General features: G+C 38.2%; 1 protein-coding gene across 1 annotated transcript; it reads left to right on the top strand.

The window, feature by feature from the left end:
* Positions 1-270: 270 nt before the first annotated feature.
* Positions 271-1864, top strand: LOC128739760 (probable cytochrome P450 4d14). Its single transcript, XM_053835261.1, has one exon. It carries the CDS (start codon positions 271-273, stop codon positions 1789-1791), a length of 1521 nt encoding a protein of 506 aa, XP_053691236.1. The 3' UTR covers positions 1792-1864.
* The last annotated feature ends 17345 nt before the right edge of the window (positions 1865-19209 follow it).

The following is a 19209-nucleotide window of genomic DNA, read 5'->3' as shown; positions in this document are numbered from 1 at the left end:
CCACGAATAGTATTTAATTTTTGCGAAAAATAAAACATTCTTTAATTAACAATTTTTTGATTTGTCGAAAACGTAATTTGAAAATATAAACAAAATAAGAAGTTCAAAAATAACGATGTAATGCTTACGGTGCACAATGCGATTTGTTATCAGTCCGGCTTTATAATTCGCGTTCGTACGCTGATAAAAGTATTATTCATAACAGTTGGTTATTAAACCCACTTGCGATTAAGTGGTAGTAAGTCAGTGGGTAAAGATCAGTCGGACAACATGTTTTACGTTGTGATATTTGTCGCTTTGGCTGCTTTAACCGTCTACCGGTTTCTTCATCAGCGTCGCAAGTTGCTGCGGTTTACTCGACACTTCGGTGGTCCGATTCCGCATGCTTTCCTCGGCAATTTGCAGGAATTTCAAACGGATATCCCAGGTATCTTCAAGCGGATGGTGGAGCTGCACGCCGAAAACGGATCGGACATCGTTACTTGGGGTGTTGGGAATGACCTAATGCTTAACGTAAGCAGTGCGCACAGTGTAGAGAGGGTGCTTATGGCTAAAGCTACGCAAAAGTCCACGATTTATGACAATATTGAACCATGGCTAGGTAAAGGATTGCTGATATCGGCTGGTGAAAAGTGGTTTCATCGAAGAAAGATTATTACACCGACGTTTCATTTCAAAATTCTGGAAGGTTTCACCGAAGTGTTCAATCGAGAGGCAGACATTTTGATGCGTAAGCTGAGCCAGCATGGCTCAGCCGAAGAGTTTGATGTTTATGATTACATATCGCTGTATGCACTGGACAGCATTTGCGAAACATCGATGGGTGTTCAGATCAATGCTCAGAAGGATCCAACAAATCAGTACGTGCGTGATGTGAAGCGAATGAGTGAATTGATTCTGTTACGAATATTCAGTCCAATCAGCTACTATCCTGCGCTTTATTGGTATGCAGTTCCAAGTGCGTGGGAGCAACGTAAACTTATTCGTCGTTTGCATCAGTTCACTGATTCAGTGATCAATCAACGTCGCGAACAACTTCGAAAAGAACAACAGCTAGGCGAGATTGCATTTGATATCAGCGAAATTGATATGTACTCGAAACGTAAACAAACTTTTCTAGATTTATTGCTTAATGTGACTGTGGATGGAAAACCTCTGTCCAATTTGGACATTAGAGAGGAGGTAGACACATTTATGTTCGAGGGACACGACACGACTACATCCGGAATTTCTTTTACAATTATGCAGCTTGCAAAGCATGCGGACATCCAACGAAAAGTGTACGAAGAAATTGTTTCCATCCTGGGAAAGGAAAACTGCAAGACTGCTCCATTGACGTACAATAGCCTGCAGAACTTCACCTATTTGGATTTGGTTATAAAGGAATCGCTACGACTTCTCCCTCCAGTTTCATTCATTGGCCGGCGTCTAGTCGAGGATACCGAGATCAACGGTGTTACTGTACCCGCGGGAGTAGACGTTACCGTGCCCATCTACGTCATTCATCGAAATCCGAAGGTGTATCCAGAACCGGAACGATTCGATCCGGATAGGTTTGCTGATAGTGCGGTTAATCTACGCGGTCCTTACGATTACATTCCATTCAGTGTTGGTTCGCGGAATTGCATCGGCCAGCGGTACGCGCTGATGGAACTGAAAATTACCATCATTCGGCTGGTGGCAAACTTCCAAATTCTGCCTGGAGCGACGATGAAGGATATACGGTTTAAGACGGACTTGGTGCTCAGGCCCGACGGTGGAATACCGATTAGAGTGCTTAAGAGGTCTTGAATTAATTTCAACGAGCTATGCGTTAGATAGTCTTTATAAGTCGGAGTGTAAAACTAATGAAAAAGATTTGCTGCGGTTTTAATGTTTGTTAAAAAAGCTTTCACATTTCGTATAAATGAAAATGTAATCTGTCAGTTAACATAGCAAAAATAAATAATAAATAATGTTCACGATAGGCAATTATTTTATCAAAAAGCTCGGATGGGCTAGAAAACAAAAATGTGAAAACATCTGACGGACAGCGTCCATAGTTTCTTGTTTTGTATATAGTTTTATCAAGCTTCGACAGTAACGGCATCAATAATGAAACAAACCAATAAGTAGTTGTTTACACAGGTTATATGCAATAAGCCAACCAACCTATAAGAGTTCTCCGGAATTGTTTCATATTTGCAATAGCAATGTAGCGCGACCTGTTCCTTTTAACATATTACAACCCATCGGCGGAACCACCCGCTGTACAATTGCAACACCTGTCAACTGTTTGCTTGAAATATGTCTAGCGCACTTCACGTGTTACATTGTATTCTGCAGGAGGTGGTACTGTTTAAAATGCTCCTACTCTGCAGATTGGTTTTATTTTGAACAATTGAATTACTAAAGTGATTGAGCCAAGTTAATTCGCTTTTTTTTCTTACTTACAAACTTGAAGCGTTTTGTGCACGGGCTTTGGCGTTCTGCCTCACATAATGATTTTGACTCTTGCCAAAAATCGTCGAAAATAACAAAAAATACTGGTTTTTGTTAGGAAATTTCACCAGGAAAGTGTAAAAAAGATTCCAAAGTCTTCTAGAAGTTTAAAAACGTGGAACAAACATGCCGTTGCTCTCCAAAATGATGTTTTGCTTAAGCGGTGCATTCTGATCACCACCTTACCCTACATGAAGTGGTCCACAAAATCTTTCTGCATTGTGAAGAGTCGTGGAACAAACATGCCGTTGCTCTCCAAAATGATGTTTTGCTTAAGCGGTGCATTCTGATCACCACCTTACCCTACATGAAGTGGTCCACAAAATCTTTCTGCATTGTGAAGAGTGATGAAACCTACATCAAGGCCGATGCCGGACAAATGCGGGGACAAAAGTAGGGGAATTGTGTATAACCTGCCCCCCTGGCCAATGTGCCCCCCCCCCTTCGTTTTTCCCTAAACAAGCGAAATTAAAATGCAAAATCACCCAGAAACCGTAGTATTTGATGGAACTAGCCTACTATGCAAGTATGCCATAAGCTATTTTCTTGTCAAAATCTGTAAATACCGATTGTTGCAATTTGGTTGCGTAAAGTGAACTTCAAAAAGACATCCCTGCCAAAAATAACGGTTTGAAACGCTTGATTTGCCTTAGCATTTAATTGCGGTGGTACAATTTGCCCCCCTTGCAAATGTGGCTATAAACATAGGTAAACAGATCTAAGTTGAAGTCAATTGCCGTTATTTAATTCAATTAGTATTGTAGAGTAACCGTGGTGGGAATAATTTATTACCAACGTCCAAATTCCAGGTAATTCAACTACGCGGTACAAAATGCCACAGCTGCAGTATAATGCGCCCCATGCAGAAAAGAAAAAGTGCACCAGAAGGCCGAAACTAAATGAAATAAACAGTTGCAATTTGTTGTCAGTTTAAATACCAACATATACTCGTGGTTGTCACGTTAATTTGGGAAAGCATAACAGAGATATATCCATTTATTCTTAGGGGGGGAGGCACATTGTACACAATTCCCCTACTATGTTGCCGCCTCTAAGTTTGAAGCTCACGAGTATGTACGGGAGAAAAAATTGCCGAAATTCGTTAAAAATGTCCGCTAAATATCCGTTACAATGGAAATGAAAATAAAACACCATGCGCCTGCTTGCCATTCTCTCAACTTTATTTCTTATAAAAAATTGTATCAGACAAACTAAAAATAATACTCTCTTGAATTTCTGATGTTACGTAAGAAGTTGTTGCGATGATTAAAAAATCTAGAGCTGTCAGTCTAATGTTTTTTTTTCAGAAAAACTTAATTAATTGTATCAAAATCATTCTATTGGTTTAGTGGTTCGAATGTTTTTAAGGAAAGAGAAATTGGCAAAATTAACTATTTTTCTGACCATCCCAACACAGAAAAAAATGTTATAGGTCTATGTTTCTCCGAAAAGAGAGAAATACACAAAATTTAGATTAGGACTTTTTCCTATGAGATTGCTCCAAAGATAGGTTACTAAAGCTCTAGCTAGTTTTTCTTTTATGCATTTGCAAAAAATATGCAACAATGAGCTTCGCTTGCAAATCGATGTTCGTTTTCGGTTTTTCCATTTCCTCAGTTCGTTCAACACATTTTTCCTGATACCTGGTACGTGTACGTTATAGATTGTTGTTTGTCTGATTGGCGATCAATTCGTGCTTTCAATGTGCACACATGTGCATGTCAAAATTTAGAACATTATTCAATCGGGTCATGGAGCGCCTACAAACCGAACTGCAGTTCGGTTTGCCCTTCACATAGAAATCTAGAAATCAACCTGTAAAACTTTCACCCCAGCGCAAATGTTAGCCGGAGATACTATAGGTTAAAAAGTGGTATAAAGTTGCATAAGCAAATAGAAAATCAATCCATTTCCATTGTATATTGTTTCATATGAGCATCAAGAGCACGCCAGTTTGAAGCATCTAGCGATATAGACTAAGGGTATCAAGATCAAAATATCAAGAAATCACCAAGTGTCGTAAATAAATACCCTGTTAACGAATTGCTCATTAAGAGAGCTGATTTATAGCGCAAACAGATTAATTTTATCCCAGCGGAATCCGGAGTTATGGATTTTTACAGCTCTTCACATCGAGAAAACTAGGGACAAATGTCCTTTTTTTGGCAAAAACTGCTCTAAGCTGACCACGTGGTATATGAATGGCCTTCCCCTTTGTTGCAAACAGGGGGGATCTATTGCTGTCAAATTCCGTACATGTGTGCGTTACCGCAGATGGTGTTTGGTCCTTACGTTTGTACTGACATGGACCAAACGACGTGTTATTGATTTCGAGCCAAGGGACTCGCAACTCTATTTTTGTCTGCTGCAGTTGACAGAAACTCAAACCCAAACACGCAGCGCAATTGTCGTTTGTATTGTTTTGATCCCGATAATGCATTTATCTGATTTTTAGCGTAAATAAAACAAACTAAGAAACTTTTCGGAAGCTGCATACGCAGGCAAGAGCAGCAAATCGGTGAGAAAAAAAGTAGCAAGAGCGGGATTGAAAATTATGGTCACCTTCCTGCCCCTTCACATGTGAGTTTCACAATTCCTTACCGATAGATCCTCCCTGGTTGTAAAGCTTACCTAAATGATTTCAAAAGCTTACCAACTATGTCTCTTTTTAATATCAACCTGAAGCCACTTTAGCATGATGTATTACCTATTTGGTATACCTATTATGTTATGGTGTGTTAGGTAGGTTTAATTTCAACCTATAGAAGATGGTATTTAAACCGTTGTGAACTAATGAATGTAATTATTTTCCTACGAACTTTCATCGTTTGGAGACCAACTTACTTACTTAGCTGGCACTATCAGGAATCATAGTTAGACAACATGGAAATCAACAATGATGATACAGTTTGCGCTGAACTTCCTGAATTGAGTATCTCTTTTGAAGTTCAGAATGAATCGTATAACATTTGTCCAACACCCAAGCATTTCAGTATAGTTTGCTATCCCTGCAAACGATTAGAAATAAGCCATAATTTGCTTATCCATTATATTTCAGTGGGATGCGATGACATGGGGTTGCCAATCTATTTCCGAATCTTAAGTGAATTAGATAAGGATAGTTCCTGTACACACGAGGCAGTGGGCCGAACAATAAAAGCATTGATGGAACAGTACTCAATCCGAAACAATTGTGCAGAAGCAGTGAAACTAGCGAATTATACGTTAGAGAAAATATCAATGAGTGACCATCTTATAAGGATGATCAAGACAAATATAGCATCACGACACAGGTTCCTGAAGGTTTACAAAGACCTTGAAACGATATGTAAAAGAGTGACGGTAACTGAGCAACAGGAATTGGGAAACTACGACTGGGTAGCAAGGAGATACGAAAGTTTAGCTTTAAGTGTCCAAAACCAGGGCAATTATGAAGAAGCCGAATTTTACTATCAACGGGCTTTGAAAATATACGAGAATATGGCTCGCGCTGGAAATACTAATGCTGGTGGTATTTCTGGAGTAACAAAGCATTTAATAAACTGTCATTTGATGAAAAATTGGAAATTAGAGGGATTGGAATGGTAACCTATCGCGTAAGAAAATTAGTATTAATTTACATTTAGAAAAGTGATATCAAATAAACTGGAACTCTGTTTATAAAATCCCGGTGTTTTAAACTTACGTATTACATCCAATTGATCCAATTGTTGACTTTTCAAACCGCCTAACTTATTTACCTTTAGTTTATTTGCTTTGCGGTAATAAGAGTTAACATTGCACGGGTAACGCCCGACAGCTCTATTTTAAGTGCTGCAGGATATTCGTGATACCCAAATAATAATAGTAATTTTTTCATAGATTTCCCGAAACATTTTGAGTGACATACAGTGTTGCTGAATTTTGAGGCACGCATTTTAAGCACAGAGAACAGACTACCAGGTAATCGACAAAAAAGTGTGTAAAAGATTTTCATGTAATCTACGAGTAATCCTTCAATAGAGCACCCCTCGAGCAGTAAGTAGCAAACTAAATCTTGATGTCGCTACCATCGCTGCTATGTAACTCCAGCACAAAGTAATATTGATAAAGGGACATGGATATTTTTTGATACGTTTGGCAAACTATTTCTGGAGGGCGCCACCGACAGCTTTTACACACAAAAATTCGATTACTTCCTTCGAACCTGTTAATCTGTTATCTGTGTTTTAAGGTAGAGGATAAATAATTGGTCAGCTGCAGGATATGTTTGGAGAAAACTATCATACGTAGCACACTTCGCAGTTCACAGTACGAATACTTACTTAGCCTGGTGCGATAGAATTTCACCGGCATAACAATGCAATGTTCCGGATTCGAGGCAAACACCATTTTCCACTCTTTTTAAGAGTTTTACGTCCATACTTTTTAAGGCAGTCTTTATAAAGCTGAAGTTATAACTTCGTCCTGGTGAAATAGGAAACCTGAATTTAAAGAAAAGAAAGAAAAAAACTTTTTCCGGGTAAATTCCACTATTAATAGACCAAACCTCGTGTTGTTAGTCTTGACCTCGAAATGCGGTCAAGCATGTATACTAATATTTTTTGAAACGCCGGTTCTACCATTGATGAAGGGACGGTAGGGGAAAGTAATGAAATTTGTTGACGTAGGACTACGTCTTTGTTTACTATACTGTTTACTATACTGTCCTTCCCCTTTGTTGCAAACAGGGGGGATCTATTGCTGTCAAATTCCGTACATGTGTGCGTTACCGCAGATGGTGTTTGGTCCTTACGTTTGTACTGACATGGACCAAACGACGTGTTATTGATTTCGAGCCAAGGGACTCGCAACTCTATTTTTGTCTGCTGCAGTTGACAGAAACTCAAACCCAAACACGCAGCGCAATTGTCGTTTGTATTGTTTTGATCCCGATAATGCATTCATCTGATTTTTAGCGTAAATAAAACAAACTAAGAAACTTTTCGGAAGCTGCATACGCAGGCAAGAGCAGCAAATCGGTGAGAAAAAAAGTAGCAAGAGCGGGATTGAAAATTATGGTCACCTTCCTGCCCCTTCACATGTGAGTTTCACAATTCCTTACCGATAGATCCTCCCTGGTTGTAAAGCTTACCTAAATGATTTCAAAAGCTTACCAACTATGTCTCTTTTTAATATCAACCTGAAGCCACTTTAGCATGATGTATTACCTATTTGGTATACCTATTATGTTATGGTGTGTTAGGTAGGTTTAATTTCAACCTATAGAAGATGGTATATAAACCGTTGTGAACTAATGAATGTAATTATTTTCCTACGAACTTTCATCGTTTGGAGACCAACTTACTTACTTAGCTGGCACTATCAGGAATCATAGTTAGACAACATGGAAATCAACAATGATGATACAGTTTGCGCTGAACTTCCTGAATTGAGTATCTCTTTTGAAGTTCAGAATGAATCGTATAACATTTGTCCAACACCCAAGCATTTCAGTATAGTTTGCTATCCCTGCAAACGATTAGAAATAAGCCATAATTTGGTTATCGATTATATTTCAGTGGGATGCGATGACATGGGGTTGCCAATCTATTTCCGAATCTTAAGTGAATTAGATAAGGATAGTTCCTGTACACACGAGGCAGTGGGCCGAACAATAAAAGCATTGATGGAACAGTACTCAATCCGAAACAATTGTGCAGAAGCAGTGAAACTAGCGAATTATACGTTAGAGAAAATATCAATGAGTGACCATCTTATAAGGATGATCAAGACAAATATAGCATCACGACACATGTTCCTGAAGGTTTACAAAGACCTTGAAACGATATGTAAAAGAGTGACGGTAACTGAGCAACAGGAATTGGGAAACCACGACTGGGTAGCAAGGAGATACGAAAGTTTAGCTTTAAGTGTCCAAAACCAGGGCAATTATGAAGAAGCCGAATTTTACTATCAACGGGCTTTGAAAATATACGAGAATATGGCTCGCGCTGGAAATACTAATGCTGGTGGTATTTCTGGAGTAACAAAGCATTTAATAAACTGTCATTTGATGAAAAATTGGAAATTAGAGGGATTGGAATGGTAACCTAGCGCGTAAGAAAATTAGTATTAATTTACATTTAGAAAAGTGATATCAAATAAACTGGAACTCTGTTTATAAAATCCCGGTGTTTTAAACTTATGTATTACATCCAATTGATCCAATTGTTGACTTTTCAAACCGCCTAACTTATTTACCTTTAGTTTATTTGCTTTGCGGTAATAAGAGTTAACATTGCACGGGTAACGCCCGACAGCCCTATTTTAAGTGCTGCAGGAAATTCGTGATACCCAAATAATAATAGTAATTTTTTCATAGATTTGCCGAAACATTTTGAGTGACATACAGTGTTGCTGAATTTTGAGGCACGCATTTTAAGCACAGAGAACAGACTACCAGGTAATCGACAAAAAAGTGTGTAAAAGGTTTTCATGTAATCTACGAGTAATCCTTCAATAGAGCACCCCGCGAGCAGTAAGTAAAGTAGCAAACTAAATCTTGATGTCGCTACCATCGCTGCTATGTAACTCCAGCACAAAGTAATATTGATAAAGGGACATGGATATTTTTTGATACGTTTGGCAAACTATTTCTGGAGGGCGCCACCGACAGCTTTTACACACAAAAATTCGATTACTTCCTTCGAGCCTGTTAATCTGTTATCTGTGTTTTAAGGTAGAGGATAAATAATTCTAGATAGAATTAACAAAAGGGCGAATGTCGCAAATGTAAACAAAACGGGTGAGAGTTATTTTTTGCTGGACCAGCATAGGAAAATCAACCCTTACTCGGTTTGTTTACGCTTGCGACATTCGCCCTTTTGTTAATTCTATCTTCAATTGGTCAACTGCAGGATATGTTTGGAGAAAACTATCATACGTAGCACACTTCGCAGTTCACAGTACGAATACTTACTTAGCCTGGTGCGATAGAATTTCATCGGCATAACAATGCAATGTTCCGGATTCGAGGCAAACACCATTTTCCACTCTTTTTAAGAGTTTTACGTCCATACTTTTTAAGACAGTCTTTATAAAGCTGAAGTTATAACTTCGTCCTGGTGAAATAGGAAACCTGAATTTAAAGAAAAGAAAAAAAAATCGGAGGGGTTGTGTACAAGACACGACCGCATATATAGGTGACGCAGAACTACGTAAGTCTCTTTGTAGTGATAGTAGCATGTATTCATGCTTGTAATCATTCGATTCTTCATGTATACATGCTATATGCAACATATATACATGCTACATGCGTTGTATGTAACATTTATCAAAGTAGTAACATTGCATACGTTCAATTCTCAAAAGATTGTGCATTTGAAAACAATTTAACAAAATCAAGAACACAAAGTATTGCTTTCCTGCTACCTTACTGAAATTAAAGATTGTTTTTATTACCCATGGTTCCTCACCCATGGTTTTTATTACCCATGGTTGAAGGGATTTTACCAATTCAATCCCATTTTATCAACAGCACATCTTTTCACTACACTTCTAATGAAACGGCAAGCATGCGTATTCATACAGAGTCATATTGTAACCGAACACTACAGCTGTAGCACATTTTTGCAACACAGATATCAAATTCGCCGAGGTTTAATCGTCTCGCAGTTGCAGTAAAGAATTTGCGATCTGTTGGAACGATGTACTCGTGTCATTTTTTCTGGCACACTTTCCTTACACAGACATTAGATTGGACTAGGTTTGATCGCGTTCGTAAGAAATCTGTTGGTACGAGGGGGCTTTGTCACTCTCTCTGGCGTACTTCCCAAGCAAGGACATCATAATGGTCTAGGTTTAACCGCGGTGTTAAGAAATCTTGTTGAAATGAGGGGGCTTTGTCACTTGTTTTGGCTTACTTCCCAAGCACAGATATCAAATTGGTATAGGTTTAGATCATCGTAAAGAATCTTCCAACCAATCACGAAGCGAGAATTCTGGTAAAACATAGGTTCATTATTTTCAATTTTTCAATAGTTCAACATCAAGAATCCATACTTTCTTCATTTGGGTCAATTCTTAGAAGATTTTCCGATCGATTGGTGTAAGAATATTAAAAATCGATCGGAAAACCGCTAAGCTATTAGCTCTCGAAACCTTTCATTTTTCGTGACGCTCGCATTTTTCGATTTTTTGGAATGACACCCTATCTCAAAACTTGCCGTAAGACGTAGTCCTACGTCAAAACTTTTTCCGGGTAAATTCCACTATTAATAGACCAAACCTCGTGTTTTAGTCTTGACCTCGAAATGCGGTCAAGCATGTATACTAATATTTTTTGAAACGCCGGTTCTACCATTGATGAAGGGACGGTAGGGGAAAGTAATGAAATTTGCTGACGTAGGACTACGTCTTTGTTTACTATACTAGGACTAGGTAGCACTTTGTGAAAACGAAAATAGTAGTGTAACTTTTGAATGAAAGATATTAATGCTAATAACCACTAAACTTCTTAACGTAACTGAAAAATTTATATGTCGTTGGATAGATAAAATGATCAGCAAGGGATCAAGGGGGCTAGAGAGCAATTTTATGAAGGGCGTGAGAGGGGGCTCCTATACAAGTGACACACAAATTTTCTCAAAACTTGAGAACTAACCAAGCAAATGGAACCAAATTTGGCATGTGGGGGTTTTAGAAGGCAGGAATTTTTCCTATGGAGTGCTGAGGCCCCTTTCTCTTATAAGAGGGGGGCTCCCATACAAATAAAATACAAATTTCCTCATAAGTCGAGAACTAATCAAGCAAATGGAACCAAATTCGGCAGGTGGGGGTTTAAGAAGGCAAGAATTTTTGAGTAAATTGATACCCCTCCCCTCTTTAGGAGCTCCCATACAAATGAAACATGAATTTCCTCAGAACTCGAGAACTCATCAAACAAAGGGACCTAAATTTGGCATGTGGGGGTTTCTGGAGATATGAATTTTTTCTATGGTGTAGGTAACGATTGCATTGAATGTGCATTGTGTTTTGCCTTACAATCAAATGGAGCTCGCCACGAAAAAGAAATTCACGGGTTGAAGCAGATGAATCTTCATGCGAAGATCAAGTTGGAACAAGCATTTAGTCCAGCATTTATTTGCAGTGAACAAGATTAGCATGGATAGAAGAACTAGAATTTGATAACGTGCCATGTTGTTGGCTTGTTGCAACCTGCACCGCACGAAATACATCAGTAAATTCAATGTAGTTCTGATTAATCGCGGTAGTTTGTCCGGTAAATCATGTTCGTGTATTATCTGTCATAGCTGGTCTCGATCGATTCTATCGTGTGCTGCTTTGAAGTTAAAAAATATGTGATGCGTGCACTCGTTGTATTCTTTACATTTTTGCAAGATCTTTCGAATGGTCAAAATTTGGTCCATACTTGCGTGAAATTTTGTGCTATCGGTAACAGCCGGTGTAACAGGATCTCGGAGAGTACCTTGTAGGTGGCGTTTACCTCGCGTCGCGATGGTTGCAGCTTCTATTTCTCTGGTAGATTCTTCTCCTCCCAAATCTTGAAAATAACCCAGCGTAGAGACGTGGTCAGCGTTTCTCGACTATGTTTATAGTGCTCTGCTGGTAGACGGGCCTTGAAACTAAATTTCAATAAATTCTACTATTAATATTTATTCGTGACAGATACTCCAAGTCGGAGGCAAAATACGTATCTGTCGCAAATAAATACTAATAGGCTGTCGTTACTGGTAGCATTATTGGTCTTCAGCAAGCCGATATCTCTTTTGACTTTTTGGAGATCAGATGCTGGGACATTACTATCTTTCATGTCAATCCTAGGTTAACTTCCATTCCACCTTTACTCTCTTACTTATTGTAGTGATAGAGAGAATATAACAAAAATAAATTGGCTGTACTATTTTCAATATTGCGCAATTTCTATTTCATAATAATGCGAAAATGTGTGAGTGAACAACATGTAAAAGGCGCCAATCTGCTTTCTTCGTGGTAGGGGAATGATTTCCCCTAAAAAACGAATGCGACGTAATTGCGATTGCGTATAATATAATGTAATTCCACATTTTTGTTTATCATTTTTTATTATGTTATTCTTATCTCCCACACCGGTTAGAGGTTTATTAAGCAAAAATTGCTCCTTGGGTAGCGCTGTAGCGAAACTAGCGGAAGGAGGGCTGCCAACTTGGATGCAGTCTTGCTGCGCGTTACGATGTTAACGTTAACTCTTGTTAATGCAATGCAAATAAGTTAAAGGTGGTTTAAAAGTTGTCAATTGGATCAATGAGAAACGAATCGAAAATTCATGTATTGGCAATGTCAAACGTAAATTTAAAATACCGGGATTTTATAAATAGAGTTTCAGTTTATTTGATATCACTTTTTTACATGTAAAATAATATTAATTTTCTTAAGGTTACCATTCTAATCCCTTCCGCTTTTTCATCAAATGGCAATTTATTAAATGGTTTTTTAATCGAGCAATACGAGCAGCATTGGTATTTCTAAGGCTAGCTCGCTCGTACGTTTTCAAGGCCCGTTTATAGTAAAATTCGGCTTCTTCATATTTGCCCTGGTTTTGTGAAAGCATGCCTAAACGTCTGCGCTGCCTCGCTACCACGATGTGGTTTTCCCCTAATACGTGTTGCTGACTTTCCAGAAATCTTTTATATAGCGTTTCAAGTTGTTTGTAAACTTCCAGGAGGTTGAGTAGTGATGCTATAGTTGTCTTGATCATCGTCATATCATGGTCACTCATTGATGTTTTCTGTATCTCTAACGTATAATTCGCTAGTTTTACTGCTTCCGCACAATTGTTTCGGTTTAGGTACTGTAGCATCAATGCATTTATTATACGGCTTACCTCCTTGTGTGCACAGGAACTATCCTTCTCTAATTCACTTATGCTTCGGAAATAAATTGCTAACCCCATGTCATCCGATCCATGTGAAATACTCTCCATAATCAAATTAAAGCTAAATTCTAATCGTTTGCAGGGATAACAAACTATAATGAAATGTTCGGGGGTTGGACAAATATTATACGATTTACTCTGAACTTCAAACTGTGATACCTGAAAAGAAAACATAACTACATTATTGATGTCTCAGTAATAATTGCTTATTATAAGGGGTAAGAATTTTTGAAAAATCGATTTTCTGGTCTTATCATGATCGTAATGTGCATATATTTATGTATTCACCCAGAAAATTTCATGCCAATTCGTCAAATATTAACGAAGGTATACGCACATTTGTAACGACATGTCAGAGCCATTGAAGAAGGAACGCGTGTTTCTCAAAACCATGTTTTCAAATTCGGTAAGCAAGATTTCTCGGAAACGTCTAAACCGAATCACTTTAAATTTTAACACAAATGGTCTAAGGAGTACCTCCCAGTTGGCCTCGAGGTATGATGCTGGCCTAATAAGCCAGTCGTCAAATGTTCGAATCCCGACTGGGAGAGGCAACAGGATCGTAGCAACTGGCTCTGCAATTGTCCTGCACTCTAATAGCTGGCTGCGAAGTCTGTCGTATAAAAACAGAAGTATTTTTTTTGAAACGATGGTTCTACAATTGATGAAGGAACGGTAAGGGAAAGTAAAGTAAGGGAGAAAATCCTTCTTCATTACTTTCCCTTGCCGTCCTAAAAACCATCGTCTAAAAAAAATATTAATATATGCCTGACCGCATTTCAAGGTCAAGACTAAAATCACGAGGTTTGGTCGAAAAACAGAAGGTCAAGTTTCGATAACGGAATGTTGCACCTAGGCTAGGTTTTTTTTGTGTGTGATATTATCACTACGACCAGCATTTTGATCTATTGTGGTCTTATCCAGGTGTTGTTCCGCATTTCGTTGTTATTGCAGTATAGAGTGCTATAGAGTGAGCGAACTGCTTATTATCCGTGCTTAAAGTGTCGGTGTGTTTTCACACCTTTTTTCCCTCTACGCTTCTTACTACTTTTCAACCATAGCTCTAGAGTCAGGTAGTACGGAGACCAGTTATAATTTGTCCTTGGACAAGATTTATTCGCTGGCTTCATTCGCACCTGGAGCAAGTATCATTCTTATAACCAGCCCCGGCTAAAGGCTTCATGGTCGGTAAAGCAGAGTTCAGCACAGAGTGAAGGTGTGTATGTGTAGGCTTTGCTTTGTTCTAAGGATATAGAGATTAATCGAAGGTTTTTCCTCACCGTTTAATACTTCTCATTTTATGGATTTAATTTAATTTAAACAATTTAAGAATTTAAGATAGAAATTACCTCTGCTTCTTCTGATTGGACTTCAGATTTATCCATTTTTGTGCAACACGATATAAAGTTTGAGAAGAAATAACTAAAAGCCTAAAAACTAAAAACCCTAAAAACAGCGCAGGAAATTGATGATGAATTTAAGTCTTCAAATGTCCGAAAGCGGTAACCCCCCAGCAAATAAATTGTAAGAAACTTGTGAGCCAGCTCACTAAGTTCTTAAACGATGAAAGTTCGTATAACAATAGTAACATTCATTGGTTCACATGGTTTAAATACTCTCTCCTATGGGTTAAAATTAAACCTACCCATCATGTCATAGTAGGTACAGAGCAGCTCCACGTGAAATAGGTAAACAAGTTGATTTCGAGAGTTGATGTACCGCTCCATCGATGACAAGCATTTGGATTTTCGAAGAAAGTGTCCGATTTAGGTCACTAACAAAATCACACAGGTACGCATCACAATCACATCACAAAATCATTTAGGTACGTTTTCCAATAAATAGGTAGGTAAGAGTTATTTTTTTAACCACACCTCTACCTACACAATACAAATAGTAATTGCTTTGAATGACTGAAGTCACTGAGCTGCAGGCAGTCGTAGGCGAAATACATATCTGTTTTGTTTTTACCTGTGTTATACTATATAATAAAGGTTCAGGAATTGGTCGAAAAACACGAAGTTCATCCGAGGCCCGAGTCACATATACTAATCGATCAGGTTCGACGAATAAGCAATGTCTGTGTGTGAGTGCGCGCTGTGATTTTCTATCGCCTCTTTTTACGTGAAGGATACGTTTCACAAAAGTTAGTCTATATGTGTCGAATCATACGATCTAGTAATAGGTCCAGAACGAGATACTTAACTCGCCTCTCAATTGGTTAATTGCTTCGCATGTAAGTAGCACCATCTTGTTGAAACCACATATCGGCCATGTTCAATGCTTGCGTTAGGGACAGAAAAAAATGTCCATAATCAACTATGAATTCTCCATCAGCGGCCATCTTCACGTTGGACAAAAAGAAGTTGAAAGTTATTTCAGGAAGGAGATATATCTCATTTGACCGTAAGTTTTGTATAATTAAGATATTTAATATGAAATATACTAAAAAAGAAAATATACTAAAAAAAACTTAAAAAGATATACTGAGACTGTGAAAACGGCCGCGCAGTCCGTCCAGTTTTGTCGCCCATTTTGTATGTGTGTGGATATTATCACTACGATCACATTTTGAGCTATTGTGATCTTATCCAGGTGTTGTTCCGCACTTCGTTGTTATTGCAGTATCGCTATAGAGTGAGTGAACTGCTTATTATCGAACTGGTAGTGTCGGTGTGCTTTCACACCTTTTTTTCCTTCTACGCTTCTTACTACTTTTCAATCAATCTAGCTCTAGAGTCAGGAAGTGCGGACACTAGTTATAATTAGACCTTGGACAAGAGGCTTCATTCTCACCTCAAGCAAGTACCACTCTTATAACTTGCCCTGGCAAGAGGCTTCATTGTTAGTATTAAATGCAGAATTTAGTAGGAAGGATGTAGAGGGGCCTGAGAATAAACCCATGCTAATGTTACTTAACATCGAATGGCCTGATTCTACTAAGATTCGAACCCACGCCCATGTCGCCCATGCTTCTTAACTGAAGTTTTTGGAGCGTCTTAGTAGAATACGAAACCTAAAAATAAAAAAGAAGAAAACTTATCCAATTTAATTCTACTATGTGTATTTTATTCACGACAGATACGTATTTCGCCTACGACTTGCAGGCATCCTCAGTGTCTGTTTTCGAACTCGAAAACTTATTATTTTCTTATTATTTTATTTATTCTTTACACTTAGCCATTAAAAATTAATAAATGATTTCTGTCTAAATGAGAACAAATGACAAACATATAAGTTTTTCTCAATTTGCCAAGTTTGGGGCGAAACAACTATTAGTTGAAAGCCCAGTTAGTAAAAGTAAATAAATAAATAAACTTAAGAAGCATGTAAAAATAAAAAAGAAGAAAACTTATCCAATTTATTTCTACTATGTGTATTTTATTCACTAGGAATGGGAAAACTATCATTAACTACTGATAGTTATCAGTAAGCAATAATATCACTAAGTATCAGCAAGGTTTCGCTATTATTGATATTTACTGATATAGTTACCCCAAGTAACAATTTGGGTTTTATTATACTCTTATAAGGGCATTTAAGATCAACATTAGTCTTGAAGACCACCATAAGAGTAGAATAAAACTCACATTGTTGCTTGGGACGTTATCCCGTTAGAAAAATTAGTTAGATTAAACTTATTGGTCGGTAGGTGTGTACGATAAACGTGGATGACACAATATATCGTAGTCAACTTCAGTAGCCTAAAGCCGGAGTAGCCAATGATGAATGCGTGATCTGTACTGGAAGGGCCCAAAATCTTTTTCATCTGTACTTTTCCTGCTAAAAATCTGTACCAAAATCTGTATCATTTAAAATATTTATTGTATAGAAAAAAATGGTTTATGAGCATTAAAAAAATGCACGAGTCATCATTTATTTGTTGGATGATGTTTGCACAAACGCACATCTCTCTGCTAAACTTAGACATAAATACGTTTTGCTTTGTTTTTATTCATACTAAGAATTGCTTCTCTATTGATTTCAAGAAACAGCACTGAGAAAAAGGAATTAGTTTTTTGTACCCAGAAAAATCTGTACCTATCTGTACGTTTTGGCAAAAATCTGTACAGTACAGAATCTGTACCAAAAAATTCAAAAAAATCTGTACTTTTCCAGATAAATCTGAACATGTGGCAACACTGGGGGTAGCTCGTGCTGATTCAAGCAGTCGTCTCCATTTAACACGAACTCGTCGCCAATTTTCCAGTCGTCTCAAAAGTTACAAATCACTTTCGACGTGATCGTGTCATCTTGCACGTTGAGCCTTCTGTTGCTGGTGCCGATAAGGTTGTTGAAGACAACTGTTTCCGTCCCACTATCGGCTGGCATTCTTGCGACGTGTCTGGCCCACCGTAGCCTACTGACTTTCGCCAAATTTACGATGGGACTCTATCCAAACAATGCCTGTAGTTCGTGATGTATACGTCTCCACCACTCTTCGCTTTCAGTTTGTACTCCGCCAAATATCCGCAGTATCTTTCGTTCGGACACGGCAAGGGTGCGTATATCCTCCGTGAGCGACCTTACGAGTCCATAAAGAACTACTCACCTAATAAAAGATTTGTGCATTATCAGCTTCGTACGGTAGCGTATGCTTCTTGATCGTAGCGTATAGCGAAGGGCAAAGTAGGCTCGATTTCCCGCTTGAATGCGCCGCTGGATTTCCTTACTAATGTTGTCCGCGATCACCAGCAATCCAAAATCCAAATCCAAAATACAGTTCGTCGCCGTCAAGGGTTACGTATTTATTATTAATCTAATCTTCCTAGACTATTGCTTTCAACCTGGCGTAGGTTGCCTCCACCATCTCAAGGTTCCTAGCTATGATATCAATCATCTTGTCACCTTGTCTCAACCCTCCCCGAGATGCGCACAAAACACACCACTCGATCGAATAGCTCTGATCAGTAGCGTCAGTTTATCTGGGAAACGTCCAATCCAATAAGTGCAATTGCTGGTCTTGATCGACTGGTTCGTGTGATGCGTAGGCATGATGTGCTCCCAACATATCTGCTGGGTGGTAAAAATCGGGTCCGTAGTTGCGCGAGCCTCCACAAAACCCACTTGGTAAATTACAAAGTAAACTTACAATGAAGAACGCAGTTATAATATTACAATTTCCTTTTTTTTTTCTTCAATGCCCTGATAAGTAACATAACTGATATTTACTGATAGTTATCAGTAACGTACTGAAATTACTGATAGTTATCAGTAACAATTTTTAATGATAGTTCCCATCCCTAATTCACGACAGATACGTATTTTGCCTACGACTTGCAGGCTTCCTCAGTGTCTGTTTTCGAGTTCGAAAAAAATCTGCTTTTCACTGACATGTGACCAAAATTATGTTAAACAATAACTTTCGGCTGCACTGTTGTATATTCTATGCAACCGCTCTTACTGTGCCCCATATACATTCTAATGTGTGTCAAGTGTCAAATACTCAAATCAAATACGTTTCTCATACAATAAAGAATTGTTCTAGTTTCTCTCGTTATGAAACGTGTCCGTTTTTCTTCGCGACATATCGCGCACGCATTTTATATAATGCCGTTTGGTGAACATTTAACGTTTTCTTGACTCTGTGCATTTCAAATTAGTTCCGATTGAAATTTGTTAAGGAACGGAATTTGTACCGGATTTGCATATAAAAATAACGTCACCCGTAGTTAACTAGTGTGATGAAGCAAATGAAACACTTATAACCTATCTTGGAATGTTATACTTCACTTTAAGAATCATTGTATTATAATTTTCATACATTACACGAGTTTAAAAAGGCCTTTTTCTCTATGCACATGTCGAAATACCGATGACCTATGTTCAAAACT

This window comes from Sabethes cyaneus, chromosome 3, assembly GCF_943734655.1.
Source record: "Sabethes cyaneus chromosome 3, idSabCyanKW18_F2, whole genome shotgun sequence".
Lineage (NCBI taxonomy): Eukaryota > Metazoa > Arthropoda > Insecta > Diptera > Culicidae > Sabethes > Sabethes cyaneus.
This window is presented reverse-complemented; position numbering and strand designations above follow the sequence as displayed.